The following is a 19,709-nucleotide window of genomic DNA, read 5'->3' as shown; positions in this document are numbered from 1 at the left end:
ATCATTATGTTAACATATAAATTAATATTCTTTCTTCTAAAAGTATGCCTACAAATATGATAATATTTATTAAACAGTTCATACATTAATCCTGATTTTCATTCCAAACTTCAAATTAATAAAAACAGTTTGATAAAGGAAGGCCATCCTGATGTAAATCTAATGTCATACTAAAAAAACTACCCTATCCTCTTTCCTCCAACCCAAAGTCTGGCCTGCTTTTAGGACAGTACAAAATCATTTGCTCATCCATTAAGTTATTCCCTTGCTGAAAGTAAAAGTTAACCACCACTCCTATCCCAAACAATGGGAATAAGAGGCATAACGTGTTTGGGCATTTAGTGAGTAGCTGTAAAGATTTTAAGCTTGAGAACTGGAAATGAAATGAGATAGCTGAAATCTCCTTCTCTCTCCTGAGACCTCTTTGATCAAGCACTAAAGGACAGATATAGCCATTATCAAAAAATATTTTAGAAATTCTCAGGTATGTAAAAAAAACAAAGGTGAATTAGAGAACCAAGAGTTCTGTAATTTGTTAGGCAGATTTCACCTTTACATAGCAGTACAAAATATCATTTAAGCAGAAACCAAACCTGTTTTACTTGTGGTTGGGGAAAAGCCAAACAATCAATACTCCAAATCTCTAACAACTTGGGGACAGTGGTTGTAGCTGGGCCAAACCACTGAAAGAGCTGCATCAAAGACTTTACCTTAACAACAAAAAGGCTCCTTTTCTGTGTAATACTGGATATAGATAAATGTGTCTTTCTCTGTATTTATTCCAGTCCTATTCTTCCTTAAGCTTTTAATGATTCAAAATACTGCTCCCCTTTTTGCTCTCATCACCCAACATCTAGAACCCAGATGTTTTCTCACATTCCTAAGAAAATCCTATTTTCCTCTGTAAGGCCAACACCAGAAACTGTACTGTATCTTACAACCAAGGGATCCCACTCCCTCCACAGTATTTTTCAAAAAATGAAGCCAAGATCATATCTGTTAGATAAATAAAATTATATTAGCAGGACAGGCCAAGGGAAAAACAGGACAATCTGACTTGCTTCTGGATCTATTTCTTTTTCTGAGAAGATTTTAGCTTTAAAATTTTGCTGGGAGGTTAAGAGTTTGAATCCATGTACTGGCCAGCCATTAATTAATTAATTAATTAAAGGCTGATTCACAGTGAAACATTAACTATGACTATACTTAATTCTGTAAAGTATACCAATTTTAATAATCCTTTGGTACAGTGACATTTTAATAATAGTATAATTGTTCTACAGAAAAACTGAGCCCATATATTATTGGCTACTGGTGAAGTGATAACAGCAGAATCAGGGAGTGTCCATATACTCGATGAACGGAAGTACAATATCTGTTCAAGTCCCAACATGACCTCACCTTCTACATTAAAAGCAAGATTACCTTATACTTTTCTGTGGTCTTTCCTTCACCCTTCTAGTGTCCACGCAAGAGTGGATAATTGATATTCAACTGCTGAAGGCTCTGAGGAGGGCACAAGGCCCTCCCAGAAAGAGTATTTGATCAAAGCTAAGGAGCTAACCTGGCTGCTGATGCAGACAAGCTATATCACCAGAAAGTCTTCTAAAATGTTTGCATCAACAGCAGGTACAAACCTTGGAGCTACAACTGGGATTCACTTAATGATGCTGGAATTCAATGTTCACGGACAAAAAAATAAAGAATCACTGAGGGAGAAAATATAACTAAAGAACATTTATTTTTCACTAAGACTTTATCTTGAGGGCAAAACTAAACTGTGTTACCACCCCCTACCCCATCTTGAAGAAGGGTTACTACAGTGAATGTTATAAAGCAGATATGAATAGTTTTGAAGGATTGGAACCAACATTAACTGACAAAGAACTTCCATCTAAATCATCAAAAAAATGTTAAAGTAAAAAAAGGGGGCAAAAGGGGTTTCAGATTGAATAAGATCGTCACATTTCATCTAATACATTCAATCTTGGCTAGAGTATAACAAAACGGAAACAGGATTACTATAATACAAAACTTCCACTACAGCAAGCTGTACATACCTGTGTTCCAAGCCACCCCCAACCCCCTAATGCTTCCAACTCAATTATTTCCCAGCCTGTTGGGCCTGCCGACGAAGGAGCACATAGATCTTCTCTTTAATCCAGTCTTTGTTATAAGGCTGGTATGTCTGGGTATCAGCTCGGTAACTGAGGAACAGAAAGGCAATAAGCAAAGTTACAGTGGTCAATTACTGTCATGTGTTTAAAGCCCCAAATTATAACAGCCCAATGATGGCACAGATATACACATTTCCATACATAAACTTAATGAAAGAGTTGTTTACCTAGCTTTTAAATTTTAAGCTATATAAACTTTAGATCATTTAGCACAATTTTACAGTGGATAAAGAAACCAATGCCTAGAGCTCTTAAGTTAATGCTCAGTATGTTACATATCTACTTCTTGATAGAGTATGACCAGAAACCATGTGTTCTTTCTCCTACATACTTTCCAGTTTTTACGGTTCCTTTAGTGATTAAAGAACAAAAGCCAAATGCTAGTACAAACCTTAGATTTGCTAAATTTATTCTGAATTAACTAACTTTAAAAACATGTTACTGCAACAAAGATTTCTTGATTTTTTTCCCCCAGTATAGTATTAAGAGAAGGAAATCTTATAACCTATATTTTAGGATTTGCTTTTTAATATAATGTTAGAGGCTCATGGAGGAGAATTGTCAGAAGAGATAGTAAGCTCTAAAACACCTGTTATCAGAAGAGAAGGAAACAGCACAAATACTAGCATTAGCAGTAAAACTCCAATGGGACTCTGAGGGTTTCTGGAGCACAAGGATTACTTAATGGCCAATCACTCAGGGTATCTTTACAGGACTCAAAAAAATGGAGAAACTTTCCAGCCAACCTAAACCTGAAATGTAGCTGGTTACGTAAAAAATTCATTTTTGGAGCCCAAAACTAAAGCAGACAATAAGCAACCAGAGACTGTACAAATACAATACACATCACAGTGTTTCAAAGCTTTGTGCACCATCTGCTGGGAACACTGCACTGCATCCAAAAAGAGGTTGAAGATGCGGTTTGCCTTGATGGGTACACTTAGTGTGCCCCCAAAATAACTTAGGGATACCACAGAAAAACACACTATCTAATGTGTCAATTATTGTCTTGTTTAACTAGAAGTTTCGTCTGTTAACTTCATGGCAAAAAAAAGTATACATAAATAAATACAAATGACATTAATATGTTACCAAGAACTAGGTATTGCTTTAAGCGCTTATCTGAATTAATTCACTTATTCCTTTTTACAACTCTTTGAGTAGGTACAATTATTATCTTTTTTATAAACAAGGAAAACAAGGCTCAAAGAAGTGAAGCAACTTCTTAGCTAGGTGATATTGGACAAGTAGTAGAATTTACACACTCCTAACTGTAGAGTCTTCACTGTTAAAACCACTAAGCTAGAAATCTATAATCCAATTTTTGTCAAGGGAAACAAACTCCAAAGTAGGAATGCTTTATACAATTCACATCATATTCTTCCTCTGAATGATAAGGTCAGAATCTGGTTTATTAAAAATGTATAAGCTTTCCATTTTACAAAATGCTTAACCAAATAAAAAGAAACATTTGGCTTTTTACTAATGTCCTTTTGTTACAATGAGAAATATCCTAAAAAGTGAAATAATTTTGCTTGAATATCTTCTGCTCATACCTCCGAAATAAATAAGCTCTCATCTAGTCTACTTTGAAGTATGGCAGAACAAACCACAATTAACACTGGAAAAGACCTAAAAAGGAAACAGAATTTCTCAGAACTATCATATTTGGGTGGGCAGCCTTATATACTTGGACCTTGCTTATTAGTACAGGAGGGTCTAGATTTATGTCAGGAACTCAAGGACAGGGTTTTATTTTTAATTACAAATATGTTAGTTTTTTAAAATTTGCCACAAGTAGAATTACATGAGCTCAAATTTCCATAAGTGAGATAAATTGTACTGTTAACCAATACAAATGTGTTTGGTTTTTTTTTTGATAGGTAAAAATTACACAAAGTAAAAAAGTGGTTGTAAGGGACATACCACAAGTATGCTATTAATCTTTGAACATAACTTTTCTAACTTTGTGCTACTAAATGTAAACCAGAAACCACATCTAGAATGCTAAAATGATTTCTTTCTTTCTTTTTTTTTTGTCTTTTTTAGTGACCGGGAAGGGGATCGCAACCCTTGGTGTGGTGTCGCCCACACCGCACTCAGCCAGTGAGCGCACTGGCCATTCCTATATAGGATCCGAACCCGCGGCGGGAGCATCGCTGCGCTCCCCGCGCCGCACTCTCCCAGGTGCGCCACGGGCTCGGCCCCTAAAATGATTTCTAATATTTGTATTATTAAAGAAAAATAGGGGAAAGACTTCTTTAATAATTACCTAGATAATTCCTTCCAGCTATGGTAGTTCAGGCAGTATAGAAGAGAAATTAATAGCAAGCTATAGTTATTAATGGTCTGTCTGAAAAGCTGCAAGCTGTAGTTATTTATGTTTCTATTTCTAATGTTGAAAATTTGGGGGCCTCTGAAAACTTTCAGAATCAAATAAGGATTTAGAACCACTTTTCCCACATGACTGTGGTTATGTCCCTCTTATTATTTGAATATTCAGGAGAAATAAGGTAGGTAACCAAAGAGGTTACCTACTGCCATGGTACTTCCTGTGACAGCACATGCTGCTCCTCTCTTTAATCAAGGATTGTTATTTGGGTATTACTCCTCAGACCAGAGACTGAGTCCATTTTTGGTTTGTAAACTGTTGTGTACTCACTACTCCTACTACATTTACATGGCAATGACCTAAGACTTACAAATTAATTAAAAAATAAAAAACCCCACAACAGTATAGGAGGAAATGCAATAAATAAAGATTCTACTTTGTGACACGACTAACCCCAGAGCAAACTGACCATGTATTAATAATAAAGTTTAGGCATGGAGAATTTTTATTTCACATATTTAAAGCCAGAGTATGATTTTTTTCAATTTTCTGATCTGTAAGTTTTTTCCATAAGATGAAAATACAGCCTTTTGAATATGCAGGCTTTCCTTATTTGCTTAGAGAAAAAAGGGACCTGTTCATCCTCAGTTACCATAATGAGGTACTCCTAACTAGGAAGGCAACTCGGTACTAGTGAAGACATCGTGATTTCATTGATCAAACCCACAGCTTCAGTTCTTGTATAAACCCGCGTTCACTGACCATAACAGTAGGCTAAAAGATTCATCTGCCAACAGCTAGGAATTTTATTAATATACTTAACATTTATTGTCTCATTTTCAAGTACCAGTTAATAGCTGTCAACACACAGCTTTCCATAAGGAAGGCTATTCATGAGTTGGCTATTGCATGACTTGGAAAATAGCATGCAAGTTGATGGATTCCTAAATGTTCACAAGCCAGAATGATCTTGGGGGTGGGGGGCACACAACAAAGTCTAACTAAATAGGGCTGCCCCACCCAGATATGATAGTTCTGAGAAATTCTGTTCCTTTTTTTACTTTTTTTTATAAAATCACGAAAGCCACCAATTTAAAAAATAAAATCAATAATTCATTTAAAGAATTAAGTGAGGGTATGCATATGAACTCTGTTAAAATCTTAAATTCCAATTCAAACATCAGTTAGTTTTTAAGTTCAGGTGTGAAAATTTCCCAACACAAATACACCTAGGACAAAAGCATATATATACATATATATATATATATATATACATATGTATATATATATATACATATATATATGTATTACCAGAATTTCATCAGATAAATAACTTCAAGCTTTCTAACATAAGAGACTGAAAAATTTAGCATGAAATATATTAGAGTTTCACTTTTGTTTAGGTCATCCTATCAATTCAGAATATAGCTCTGTAATGAAAACAAGAGAAGGAAAACTACGAATAATTTTAAAAAGCGATGCCTCAAATATTATATGGTTGACATGCATTTATACAACCAATATTTACTCAGCACCAACTACATGCCTGATACTATTCTAGGTACCATGGATACAGCAGTGAACAAAAACAAAGCTTCCTGTTCTTAGATTAAATTCTAGCAAGCATATACAGTCATCCCTCAGTATCCTCAGGGGATTGGTTTTAGGACCTCCTGTTGATACCAAAATCCATGGATGCTCAAGTACCTGATATAAAATGGTGTAGTATTTGCTAATAACCAACGCACATCCTCTCATATACTTTACTTATAATACCTAATAGAAAGTAAATTGTATTAAATAATTGTTACACTTTATTGTTAGGGAATAATGGCAAGAAAAAAAATCTGTACATGTTTAGTACGGATGCAAATTTTTTTTCTAATATTTTCTATCTGTGGATGGTTGAACCCAGGGATAAGGAAGGCCGACTGTATACACATTACTGGTGATTTTACATCCAGTAGATGATCCTGTCAACACCTAGGCCTCTCAATTACTTGAACTCCTCTCCTCTAATGACCTCGTCTCCTACCATTCATTGGCCAGATCCCTACACCTTGTCAGTCAGCATTTTAATCTCTCAGTTCCAAGCACCTCATTCCCTAATCAGTACTTCCTAATACTCCAACTTCAGCAATCCTTTTACTCGGTGGGACCTACAATTAATTGGTTTACCTGTCTCCAGTGCTCCCTTCCACCCCTATTACATTTCACAGTCATTCAGTCCTTTGCATACACCTTCAACCTTTAGCAAAATCTTTGCTAACTCTCTACCAACTCCTTACCTGTAGCCATCCGGGTTAAGAGTGACTAGAAAAAAACCCCATGATCACAATGACTGATTTCACTTTAAATTCATTATCAAGTACCTCAGAGAACACTTAATGTATCCCAGAAATCACACATATCCCTAATCCTTTCATCTTCCTAGATTATTTCTCCACAAACCTGCAGCACCCCCCCAATTTCAAATGGTGTCCTTAATTCCTATTTTCCTGAGGTAACTGAAGCAATCAGAAAATAATTTCCCTAAGCCCCCACATTTGCCTGCCCTCCCTACTTTACTACTAATGAACTGTCTAAGATCCTATCTAAAGCCATTAATTTCTCTTGCTCTACTAGATCATTCCATGAGCCGGCAAGCTTATCATTATCTCTCCCACCTAAACAAATTTTTACAAAGCTATTTCCTCTTTTGGCCATAACGCCATCTCTGCTCTTTTGAGCAAATTCAAAAAAGTTGTATTAGGGCCGGCCCGGTGGCGCACTGCTACAGTGCGCCGCTTGGGAGCGCGGCGGCGCTCCCACCAAGCGTTCGGATCCCACATACAGACCGGTTCCCGCTCACTGGCTGAGCGAGGGGCGGGTGCAGCACTGAGGGTTGCGATCCCGTTGCCGATCCCGGTCCGGTACGGGCGCGACACTGAGGGTTGCGGTCCGTTGCCGGACACGAAAAAAGACAAAAAGGAAAAAAAAAAAAAAAAAAAGTTGTATTAGCTGCCTATAATTCCTCTCTTATTTCCTTAAACTCACTGAAATCTGTGAAGATCGTACTCCTTTCACCCTACTAAAACTGCTTTGGAGCTCACCAAAGACTTCCACAGGGCCAAATCCAGGCGTCAATTCTCAATCCTCATTTATTCAACCTATCAATTAACATTAAACACTTCTGCACTGGATATCACTGCTCCCTGCTTCTCCAATGTCCTACTACTCTCCCCCTCCACTCACTCCTCTGCAGCCTCACAGGAGGCCTTACTAACTCCAAACATGCCAAGCACACTCCTGCTTCATGACTCTTGCCCTACCTGTCCCGTCCCCTCTGTCTGCTAAGTTTTTCCTATAGATATCTGCATGGCTTATTCTCTCACCTAAGTCTGTGATCAAACATCACCATTTCAGTGAACCATTTCCTAGCTACCCTAAGTAAAACCGCAATCCACCTTCCAGACTCTCCTTATCCCCCCATCCTTACTCTATTTTCCTTTTTGGTACTTAATTCCTCCTAATTATGATTTACTTGTCTATCTTGGTATGTCTCTACCCACTACTACATAAGAATCGAGATTTCTGAATCTGTTTTATTCACTGCTGAATTCCCAGTGCCTAGAACATGCTTGTTATACAGTTGACATTCAATAAATATCTGTTGAATGAACACACCTGGTCTCATTGTGTGTGAGATATATATATATATATCTCTGACTATACCTAGATTAACTATAGACATTACAAACTAATATAGCAAAATACCTGCAGCTCTGTTGGCCTCAGATTCCTGAGCTTATTTATATTTAAATAATTATAATAAAAACTTTTCAATTAAGATATTTCATTAAAGACTAGAACTGAATCACTTTAATGTTTTGAGTGAGCAAAATAAAATTGCAATAATTGAAACACAATGAAGAGGTACAGAAAACAAAACTCAAAAATCCCAAGGAAATGCCTGTTTTCACCAGGAACCTTTGGGGAGACTGCAAGGTGCAGCCAGGTTCCAGGCTTAGCTCTAGCGGTGACCCATAAAGTGCCTGTTTTTCACCCCTTCTCCCTCAACTTCTAACACAGTGCCTGGCATGTAATAAGTACTCAAGTACCTATGATTGAATATCATCTCATCATAAACTGCATCCATTTTCCTCTGTAAAAAGAGTTGTATTTATACTTAGTTTCTGCTCACAATGTTGAGAAAGATTAAGTCTATAATACTTATGCTCCTTGGTAGTAGTGGTAATAAGTGGATTATCAATACAAATTATTACAACAAATATGTTAGAAAAAAATTTAATCTGAAAAATCTCTGAGAAAACAGTCTAAAAATATCTCACTCTAATAAACATGTTTACACAGGCTAGGATTAAAATTAAGTTAAATTTCAGCCCCATATAAATATTTAAAGTTTTAAAATGCCATGAACAGAGAATAATTTTAGTTTTACCCCAAAGTCAATTGCTTTAGGACAAAGACCATAAGGGGGGTTAAAAAACTAAGAAAAATATTATTAGGTATAAGGAACAAAGAATCAGGACATGGAACTTCTTAATTAGCATCCTCTCTGCATACTAACTGTATCTATTAGCAAAGTTCTTAAGATGTTCTTATGTCTTTGGCTCTATGCTGCCAAATTAATTTATGATCTACATGTAAGTGAAATATTAATTACCATATAGTACTCAAAATGCAAAGACCAGTGTCAGACACACAGTGAACCCCAATACCACAAATCACCTCAAACAGACAAACAATAGAAAAACACAAGTTAAAAGATATGGTGGCTAATACTTACACAAGGCAGCTGAGGTCTGCCAGATCATCGATAAAATCAAACAACTGACTGATGTCGTATGTGATGGAGGGACTGTTGGGATTCATTCTCTTCAGATGTTCTTCATACATTTTACAAACACCTAAGAGAGGGGGAAAAAACAAGATCTTACAATCGCATAAACTTCTAGATGAGTAGTGCTATATACTGATGTATTTATTTTAATAAAGTTGGACTGGGAAAAGAATGGTAGGTTGATCACTTTTGTTTTAATCATTGCCATTAGTAAAAATTTTTTTATTTTATAAATTCACCAGAATGTTGGTAACTATTTTGTGCCTTAATAATAAAATAAAAAGATTACTTCAAACCACTGGAGCTAAAGAGACTTTAAGGATTTGTCATCTGATGATTCAAAAAATGACAACCCTGTAGGTTTTACTATCAGATTTTTCAGTAAATCTTGCTAAAACCACAGAGTAAATAAAGAAAAATATCATACTGTGGAATAATGGGTGGAAAATGAATACTTTCATATTCTACCTTTAAATTCTGATGCAATGAAAAAAAAATCACAATAAAAATTGGCAATGAGGGAAGAGATTACCCTGATAGGGTACTTAAGATCCTGGACTCTGGATTCAGACAAACCTTATTTCCAACTCTGCCCTTTATTAATCATGAAACCTTGGGCAAATGACTCCATCCCCTGAACCTTACCTGTCAAAGAGAGATAACAACAGAACCTCTTCACAGAGTTGTGTGGACTACATGAAATAATGCATATAAATCATTAGCACATGTAGTAAGCATATAAAAACTGAAATATAAGTAATAAAATGAGCAAAATCACTCACACTATTAACGTAATTATCTAAAGAGCATATTACCTATTTAATTTTTATTCAGTGAAACATTCCTCTTATTCTTTTTCAGGAAGAGCACCTTTTCAGTCCCTTCCCACTATCAACTACTTTTGAGAGTATAATGATGAATGGACAAGTGACATAAATGTTCGTTTTCTGGGGAAAACATGTCCTATACTGTACACACAGGCCCTTTATGTACCTCTAAATTAACTTCATTAATTTAATAAAAAGCAATATTCAACCATAATACTATCAGACAACTATCTTAGGGTTTTTGACTGCTATTGGTATACGACATTGTGATCACAAAATATCACTCATGAGTTACTGAATGGAAAGGAAATAAAAAACCAGGAAAGTAAATTCACCTTTTTTTTTTTTGGCAGCTGGCCAGTACAGGGATTCAAACCTGTGACCTTGGTATTATAAGACTGCACCACCTCTCATTTTAAAAAGGCATTAACCCACAGCTGCCACCATACTTAATGGTGAAAGACTGGATGGTTTCCTGTTAAGAACAGGAAGAAAACTGGAATATCTACTCTTGCCACTTCTGTTCAACATTGTACTGGAAGTTCTAACCAGGGTAACTAGGCAAGAAAAAGAAATAAGAGGTATTCAGACCGAAAAGGAATAAATAAAACTATCTTTATTCACAAATGACATGATCTTATAGATAGAAAATCCTAAGGAAACCACCAAAGAACTATTAGAATTAATAAACGAGTGCAGCAAGGTTGTAGGATATAAGAACAATACATGTAAATCAATTTTATTTCTATACCCTAAGAATAAACAATTTTAAAATGAAATTAAGAAAATTCCATTTACAACAGCATTAAAAAAGAATAAAATTCTTAGAAATAAATTTAACAAAAAAGCTTAAGACTTGTACACTGGAAACTACAAGATGCCATCGAAAGAAAAGGCCTAAATAAATGGGAAGGTATCCCAGGTTCATGAACTAGAAGACTTTAAGATGGCAATACTCCCCAGAATGATCTGTGGATCCAACACAATCCCTATCAAACTCTGAGTTCCTTTTGCAGAAATTGAAAAGCTGACCCTAAGTTTTACATGAAAATGCAAGAGATCCAGGAAAACCAAAATAATCTTGAAAAAGAACAATGATGTTGGAGGACTCACACTTCTCAATTTCAAAACTTACTACAAAACTACTATGATCAAGACAGTGTGGTATTGGCAAAAGGATAGGCATACTGATCAACGGAACAGAAATGAAAGTCCTGAAATAAACCCTCACACTTATGATCAATTGCTTCTTGGGAAGGGCACCAAGATAATTTAATAGAGAATAGTCTTTTCAACAAATGGCACTGGATAACTGGATAGTCACATGTAAAAGAATGAAACTGGACCCATATCTGACATTATATATAGAAATTCACTCAAAATGGGCCAGAGACCAATTAAGAGTCAAAGCTATTTTAAAACCCATAGAAGAAAACAGAGGCATTAATCTTTGTGACCTTGGACAGGGCAATGGTTTCTTAGTTATGATACCCAAAGCATAGGAAACAAAATATATACAAGGTACTTCAAAAAGTCCACGGAAGGGCCGAGCCCGTGGCACACTTGGGAGAGTGCAGCGCTGGGAGAGCAGTAGCGCTCCTGCTGCAGGTTCGGATCCTATATAGGGATGACCGATGTGCTCACAGCGCTCTGGCTGAGCGCGGCGCGGCCGGTCTCAAAAAGGACAAAAAAAAAAAAAAAGTCCATGGAAAAATAGAATTAAGAGATAATATGACTCCGTGAACTTTTTGAAGACCCCTCATATAGACAAATATACATAAAAATTGGACTTCATCAAAATTAAAAACTCTTGTGCTCCAAGGGATACTATCAAGAAAGTGAAAAGACAATCCAGACTGAGAGAAAATCTCTGCAAAACACAAATCTGGTAAAATACTGGTATCCAAAATATACAAAGAACTCCTAAAACTCAACAATAACAACTCAATTAAAAAGTGGGCAGAGCTCTGAACAGGCACCTCACCAAAGATGTACAGATGGCAAAAAAGCATATGAAAAGATGCTCAATGCCATATGTTATTAGGGAATTGCAAATTAAAACAGTGAAATACCACTATACACCTATTAGAATGGCTAAAATCTAGAACAGTGACAAGACCAAATGCTGCCAAGGATGTGGAATAACAGTAACATTCATTCACTGCTGGTGGGAATGCAAGCCAAATGATATAAGTACTTCTGGAGATAGTTTGGTAGTTTCTTATGAAGCTAAACATAGTCTTTACCATATGATCCAACAATCATGCTCCTAGTTGTGTACCCAAATGAACTGAAAACATAGGTCCACAGAAAAACTTGCACAAAAATGTTTGTAGCAGCTTTATTCATAATTGCTAAGACTTGGAAGCAACCAAGATGTCCTTCAACAGGTGAATGAATAAACAGTTAATCGTATAATGGAATAATATTTAGCAACAAAAAGAAATGAGCTATAAAGCCTCAAAAAAACATGAAAGAATCTCAAAAGCATATTGTTAGGTGAAAGAAGCCAATTTGAAAAGGCTATATACTGTATAAATCCAACATGACATTCTGGAAAAGGCGAAACTAGAGACAATAGAAAGATCAGTGATTGTCAGGGGTTTAGGAAGAGGGAGAGAGGTATAGGTGGAACACAAGGATTTTCAGGGCAGTGAAACTATTCTGTATGATACAGTAATGGTATATACATGTCATTATACATATGTCAAAACCCACAGAATGTTCAAAGCAAAGAGTGAGCCCTAATGTAAACTATGAACTTTAGTTAATAAGTGTCAGCTATTAGTTCATCATTTGCAACATATGTATCACACTAATACAAGATTTAGTAACAGGGAAAACAAGCGAAGTGGGGAGAGAAGAAGGAGTATGTTGGAACTCTGTACTTTCCAATTAATTTTCCTATAAATTAAAACTGCTCTGAAAAAATTAAGTCTATTAATTATTTTTAAAGAGTGGGAGATTAAGGAGGAAAAGCTCTGCCTTACAGAGAGATATTAACAACTATAAGAAAGAAAAATAGAATAAGAACACTACCATTTGGCAACCACCATGTGAGAACCGATTCAGTAATTCTGTTTTAATATTTTTAGTTTCAACTTTTTAAACAGAAAATAATCGTTTCTGGTTTTAAAAAAAGAAAGTAAAAAGGAGCTATGAAAAGACATGGAGGAAACCTAAATGCATATTGTTAAATGAAGGAAGCCAGTCTGAAAAGACTGCATATGGTAATGATTCCCAACTACATAACATTCTGGAAAAGGCAAAACTATGGAGACAGTAAAAAGACCAGGGGGTGCCAGAGGCTTGGGGGGCATGGGAGGGGGTAAGAAGGAATGAATAGGTGGAGCACAGGGGATTTTTAGGGCAGTGAAACTATTCTGTATATATTTACTGTATGTAACAGTGGAACCATCATGCATGTAGCAAAACTCATAGAACTGCATGTACAACACAAAAAATGAACCCTAATGTAAACTAGAAACTGTAGTTAATAATGATGTATCAGTGCGTCAATACTGGGTCATCACTGTGACAAATGTACCACACCAATGCAAGATGTTAATAATAATATGGGGAACTGTGTAGGGGTAGGGAGAGGAAATAACATGTGAACTTGCTGTAGTTTCTGTTCCACTTTTTATAAACCTAAAACTGCTCTAAGAAATAAAGCATATTAAGTTAGTTAGGCTTTACTAAAATCATCAAAGGTTTGTAAAGGGTACTGCAGAATCAATGACCAAATATGATAACATAGGTGAGGTAACAATCTCCTAAGGGAGCATATACACAAAGTCCACCTTAACAGTAGGTAAGGATGTGAGCAGAGGAATGGACCTGAAGGGAGATAAAGAAAAAATGCTGCAATGGGTTGAATGTCCTCCCAAGCTCTTGTTGGAGCTTAATCCCCAATATGGTATTTGAAGGTGGAGCCTTTAAGAGGTGACTGGAGGGCCGGCCCGTGGCTCACTCGGGAGAGTGCGGTGCTGATAACACCAAGGCTGCGGGTTCGGATCCTATATAGGGATGGCCAGTTTGCTCACTGGGTGAGCGTGGTGCTAACAACACCAAGCCAAGGGTTGAGATCCCCTTACCGGTCATCTTTTTTTTTTTTTAAAAAAAAAGAGAGGTTACTGGACAATGAGGGCTATGCCCTCATGTAATGAATTAATCCATTTATGGATTAATGGGTTAATGGATGAATGAGTTATCACCACAGTGGCAATAGTGGCTTTATAAGAAGAGGAAGAAGCACATTAGCAGGAAGAAGCACATTAGCACACACTTCTGCCTCCCTCACCAAGTGATATCCCGCACCACCTCTGGACTCTGCTGAGAGTCCCTACCGGGAAGAAGGCCCTCACCAGATGTGCCCTCTTGACCTTAGACTTCCCAGGCTACAAAACTATAAGAAATAAATTCCACTTCTTCGTAAATTGCCAAGGTGCAGATATTGTTATAAGCGACAGAACACACACTAATAAAAGTGCCTTGTTCTTCTTTAAAAAATTAAACAGAAGTAGATGGCAGCCTGGAAGGAAAGGCGCCAGCTACCTAAAAGCTATCTCTGATTATTTCAAATAGCTTTTTTCCACAGATCTATCCATTGTTGGCTTTACATGGACAGATTTTAAGTCTATCCCAGTTAGTTTTGAATAATCAACAGATTGAGGGACATGCCCAGGAGCAGAAACAAAGTGACTATAAAATCTTCACAGGAAGAAGTAAAGAATGGACAATTTGCTAGAAAGGATGTGGGACATGCACAACTGGTTTACTAGACATAATGATTAAACAAAAGAATAAATCCAATTTATGAAGATCTAATTTATGTGCTCTTATCTAATGGTTTACTTAGTAAAAGAAACTTTAGGGCTAATAGTTCCCTCAAATACACAATAGATAATACTAATTTGGTTGCATTTGTCTTCATTCTCTGAGCTAACTTCTATTTTCTAACAACATTCTGATAGGCTGTGACCAAATCTCAACATCTTTTAGCATTTATTTGTTTAATTAGCAGACTATTAGATTAAGAAGGCATCCCCAGAGCCTGCCTTAACAACTCTATAGTGCTTGAGTTTAACCAGAATATATAAGGGATACCTGTAAAATATTTACATAATATAACATAGTAACCAAATAACACATAACAGAATATTTATAAAACAATGTAAAATCATTCCCTATATATGAGCTTGATAAAAAAAAAAAGTAAAATTTGCAGCAGGAAAAGACAGTATATATACAACTAATGTTTGAAATACACAACAAATATGGTCTACTTGCCCTGCTCAAATTAATAACTAAAGAAATCTGGAAGAAAAAGCAAATCTGGTTCCTAAAAGAAACATATTTTAGGGCCGGCCCGTGGCTCACTTGGGAGTGTGTGGTGTTGATAACACCAAGGCCATAGGTTCGGATCCCTATATAGGGATGGCCAATTAGTTCACTTGGGAGAGCGTGGTGCTGACAACACCAAGTCAAGGGTTAAGATCCCCTTACTGGTCATCTTTAAAAAAAAAAGAAAGAAAGAAAGAAAGAAACATATTTTAATAATAAATGCCAGTGAAAAAAATAACTCAAAAATTTCTACTCCTTGATTAGTGCTAAACTCACCTTCCATGCATTCATTCACAGACTCATAGTCAGCGTAAGTTCTGCCTTCTGGCCTTTTGGTAGGCTGTACCAGTAAAATGGTGTGAGACTGCAGGAGGAAAAAGTGATTTTAACATAAGTTTCTAACTTTTACCTAAGAAATTCACAGTATGATATAAAATCCCCATTCATAACACAATAATCATTGTTAGTTATTAAAACAACTAGTAAGGGTGCTCTTCCTACAAAATTTATGCCTTTGCCCAAGTGTGGTATCAGAAGCTGGATTCACAACTCCTTTGTAAGATCTCCTTTAGTCTCCCACTCCTTGACTTCTTTCGCAAACTCCTATTGCACTTACTGCCTGCAAGCACTCAGCACAAGCTCCCTTTTTTAAAATATTTTTTCTTCCCAACTGTGTTATAAACCTGCTTGGTTTTCTGTTTCCACTGGTCACTTTCTATCTCTAGCCCTGTTAAGTCCCTAATAAAAACTCAGATACGGGCTGATGAAAGGAGAGAAAAAGAGAAACACTATAATCACTGCAAGCACTGTTATCAGTCTATGTTCTTTTTCCAACCTTAGCACAACAGTGGAGTCACATTTTATAAGAGGTTAGGCTCTTAACATTAAGGTGTAAGATAAACTGGCAATATAAAAATGAAATACATAGTTAACATTACTCTAAAAAAATCCTTGCCTTAAGCAGCTATCTAGTACCAAAATCACATATTTTTAAATACAAAATGGTTAGATGATCACACTATAAGAAATGTAAATATGCCCGAAGAACAACATATAGACTTATGTCTTCCATCTCATGCTTGCTGGGGGGCATGTTTTTGTTAGTGGGTCAATTTCAGGGTTTCTCAACCTTGGCACTATTACATTTTGGGCTAGATGATTCCTTGTTATGGGTGGCTGTCCTGTGCATTGTAGGATGTTTTGCAGCATCCCTGCCCTCTGCCTACTTGATGCCAGTAACACCCTTCCTCCCAAAGTTGTGACAACCAAAAATGTCTCCAGGCATTACCAAATGTCCCTTGAGGGACAAAATCTCACCCAGCTGAGAATCATTGATCTACTGAAATTATGTCCCCAGTCAATTTTTTGCCATATGTAGAAGGCTGATTAATTAAACACAATCATGATGCTGCTCCACCGAAAATCCAATCCCAAATCAAACTATTCACAGTTTTTCTTCTTTTGCTGTACTAGTAATTTTTTAGCTAAAAAAATAAAAAATAAAAATCTCATGATGACAGAATCTCCCCAAACTGTTTTGAAATGATGGGAACTTCTAGCCATCAACAAATTGGAACTGAAATAGTTGATGCCTAGACTTTCTGAATAAATAACAAAAAAACAGTACTTTGAACACGATATGCAAAGGGTCATCATACTACTCCCTCCCCATGAAGAAATGAGTCACTTTGATTAAAAGTTCGAGAGAGTTTGAGATAAAAATAGAACTTGGTGACAGGAGATGGAGGATAATCTCTCACCTATGATGAGCTGAACACAGTCAAAGCCTTTGTTAAACAGTGATTAATAGAGAAAGTATCATACAAGAATGTTATATAGAAGTTTCTATAAGCCAGCTACTGAAAAAAAGCAGTTTCAAATGATTATTGAGAAGAAAACTTTATAAATCACACTAACAGTGGAGCTTGCCACATACACTAGCTATACCAGTTGCTACTATATTACTTTTGTTCTCCTTTCCATGCAAATGAAAGGACTAATTCATTTGAAAAGGTAACACATGGAAATAGCCATACAGCTTTTTAGATCAGGTGTTAAAATGAATTCATGGGCACTTTACTTTTTTCAATACTTACTGCTCAAAGACCAGGATTAAAAACTGCTAGGAATAAAATACTGTAGTCAAAATGGTTATTATTTTTAAGTGGAAGCACTTCCCTATTACCAATTTTTTAAAGACCATAATACCTCCCAAACCACTTTTGGTCACTTTCTTCTTATTGGAGCTGTTTTCAGAACCCCCTGGTTTTATTAAAAATCCAAATATACTTGTCATATTAGTTTTTTCCTTCTGGACAGATTTCATCCTTTCCTTCCTTCTGGTCCTTTCTCAGAGGAACCAGTACAAAAAAGAAAAAAACCACGACAGAAAAAAAAAAAAAAAATTGTGAAAACCCCAATAAGGAAAAAAGAAAAATATTTATGTAGAATTTTCCTAATAAAATCCTTATTCTCTGATTACCAAGCGGCAGTGATTCGCTCTGATGAAGTTAATCTAGCTTTGCTTAACTTTTTAAAGTCCCACAAACATGAACCCTAAGAACAGTCATTCTGCTATTGCAGAAATATTACAATACTCATTAACTTCAAATGCGTCCCCCAAACTTCAAAGAAAGAGGGAGGGAGGAATTAATTGAAGTTTCTAAACCAATAATCATTCACTTTAAATACAAACTGTAACGTTCAATTCTATCCAGTCGATAAGGAACTATCACTGACATTTGTCCAAAGAGAATGGGTTGTCAATATTCATTGCTGTCACTTTCTCAGATTTTAACCTAAACATCTCAACACAATACCAGAATGACATAAAGGCAGAGAAAGAAGGAAACTCATAGAGGTAGAATGACTTGCCCAAGGTCACACTGCTAGATACGGCAAAACGGGAACTGGAGACTTGGTCTTCTAATTCGTAGTCCTCTTTGGGAGACTACGTTGGGTCAAACACTAAAATATCTCAACTCAGAAAAGTACAACCTGAAAAAGTTCCTTGCTAACAGTAAGTGCGGCAACCAGAAAACGAAAGTGGAAGTATGGAAGTAATCTTGATTTCTCGTAATCCATGTGAGCATCTCCCTTTTGATTAAAAATCCACCACCAGCACCCCAACCACTCCACTACCACTCCGGTCAGATTCTAAGGGACCTGGGCCCTAAGCTGAGCCTATCTTTTCAGCCTCCAACCCCAAAAGAATGTAAATGAGGGTAAGAACAGGACTGAGGGCTGAAACAAATGAGGCACCTAGGGGTCTTAGGAAAGACAAAAAACATTTTTTAAAAGGCAGAGCACAGGAGAACAAAAGGGGACTAGCTGAGAAAGCACACTACAAAGCAAATATGACCTCTCCTCGCCTACGCGCCGGATGCAGTAAGTTGAACGTCAGCTTCGGGGAACGGTTTGTCAGACATCCCTCGGCCATTGTTCCTACAGTAAGCTAGAGCGAATGGAGGAAAAAAGCACCATCCCACGCCTGGCTCCACCAAGAAGCAAACGGGAGAAAGTGTATTTTCAGGCCCACGGCACGCCTCGATTGAGCCAGCAGGCGGGCGCGCAGCCCTAGGGCGGACCCCGGCGGGCCTAGAGGTAGGCCCGACGTCTCCGCGGCGGGAAGGGGAACGGTCCTCCCACGAGCTGGCGGGGCCGCGTGCAGAACGCTCGCGCTGGCGGGGATGGGGGGGGCGGGTATGCGGCTAGGGTCGCCCGGGAGGCTGGGTGCTCGGGTAGCCGCCGGGGCCTCTCTCACCATCGCGCCAAACTCTCTTCGCTTCAGCCGCTGCAGACACCTCGGCCGCACACGAGCTTAGCAGCAACGCCGCCAACAGCCAATCCCCGCGATAGGAGCCGACGGAAATCGTCGGAAGCGCAACGCGAAAGAGTCTTTTGAACCATAGAGGCGAACTTACTTCCGGCAGCTAGAGCAGATACTGACTCTGTTTTAGCCATCTTGGATAAGGGCGATGAGCTAGGTAAGGGAAAGTTTCGGGCGCTTTAGAAAGAATAAATTATTTCATGACTCTGTGTTCCGTACTCACCTTATTAGACATACGGCTTAAGCGATCACCGGTATAGTTAGGGACACCAGTCATCTTTCATCAGCCCTACTTAAAAATGGCGGCAGTTTAAGTATCCCGGACCATAGGTCGGTTGTAACCCGGAAGTTCCCT

The 19,709-nt window shown here is 37.3% G+C and overlaps 1 protein-coding gene across 1 annotated transcript; it reads right to left on the bottom strand.

The window, feature by feature from the left end:
* Positions 1 to 997: 997 nt before the first annotated feature.
* Positions 998 to 19,437, bottom strand: LOC103609072 (enhancer of rudimentary homolog). The gene is made up of 4 exons (XM_008593443.1): positions 19,289 to 19,437; positions 15,802 to 15,889; positions 9,299 to 9,419; positions 998 to 2,207 (listed from the first exon to the last, which is right to left on the bottom strand). Exons 1-4 carry the CDS (start codon positions 19,289 to 19,291, stop codon positions 2,105 to 2,107), a joined length of 315 nt encoding a protein of 104 aa, XP_008591665.1. The 5' UTR covers positions 19,292 to 19,437; the 3' UTR covers positions 998 to 2,104.
* Between the last annotated feature and the right edge of the window lie 272 nt (positions 19,438 to 19,709).

This window comes from Galeopterus variegatus, unplaced genomic scaffold, assembly GCF_000696425.1.
Source record: "Galeopterus variegatus unplaced genomic scaffold, G_variegatus-3.0.2 Scaffold9139, whole genome shotgun sequence".
Lineage (NCBI taxonomy): Eukaryota > Metazoa > Chordata > Mammalia > Dermoptera > Cynocephalidae > Galeopterus > Galeopterus variegatus.
Note: the sequence above shows the minus strand (reverse complement) of the source record. Positions and strands in the feature narration are given on the sequence as shown.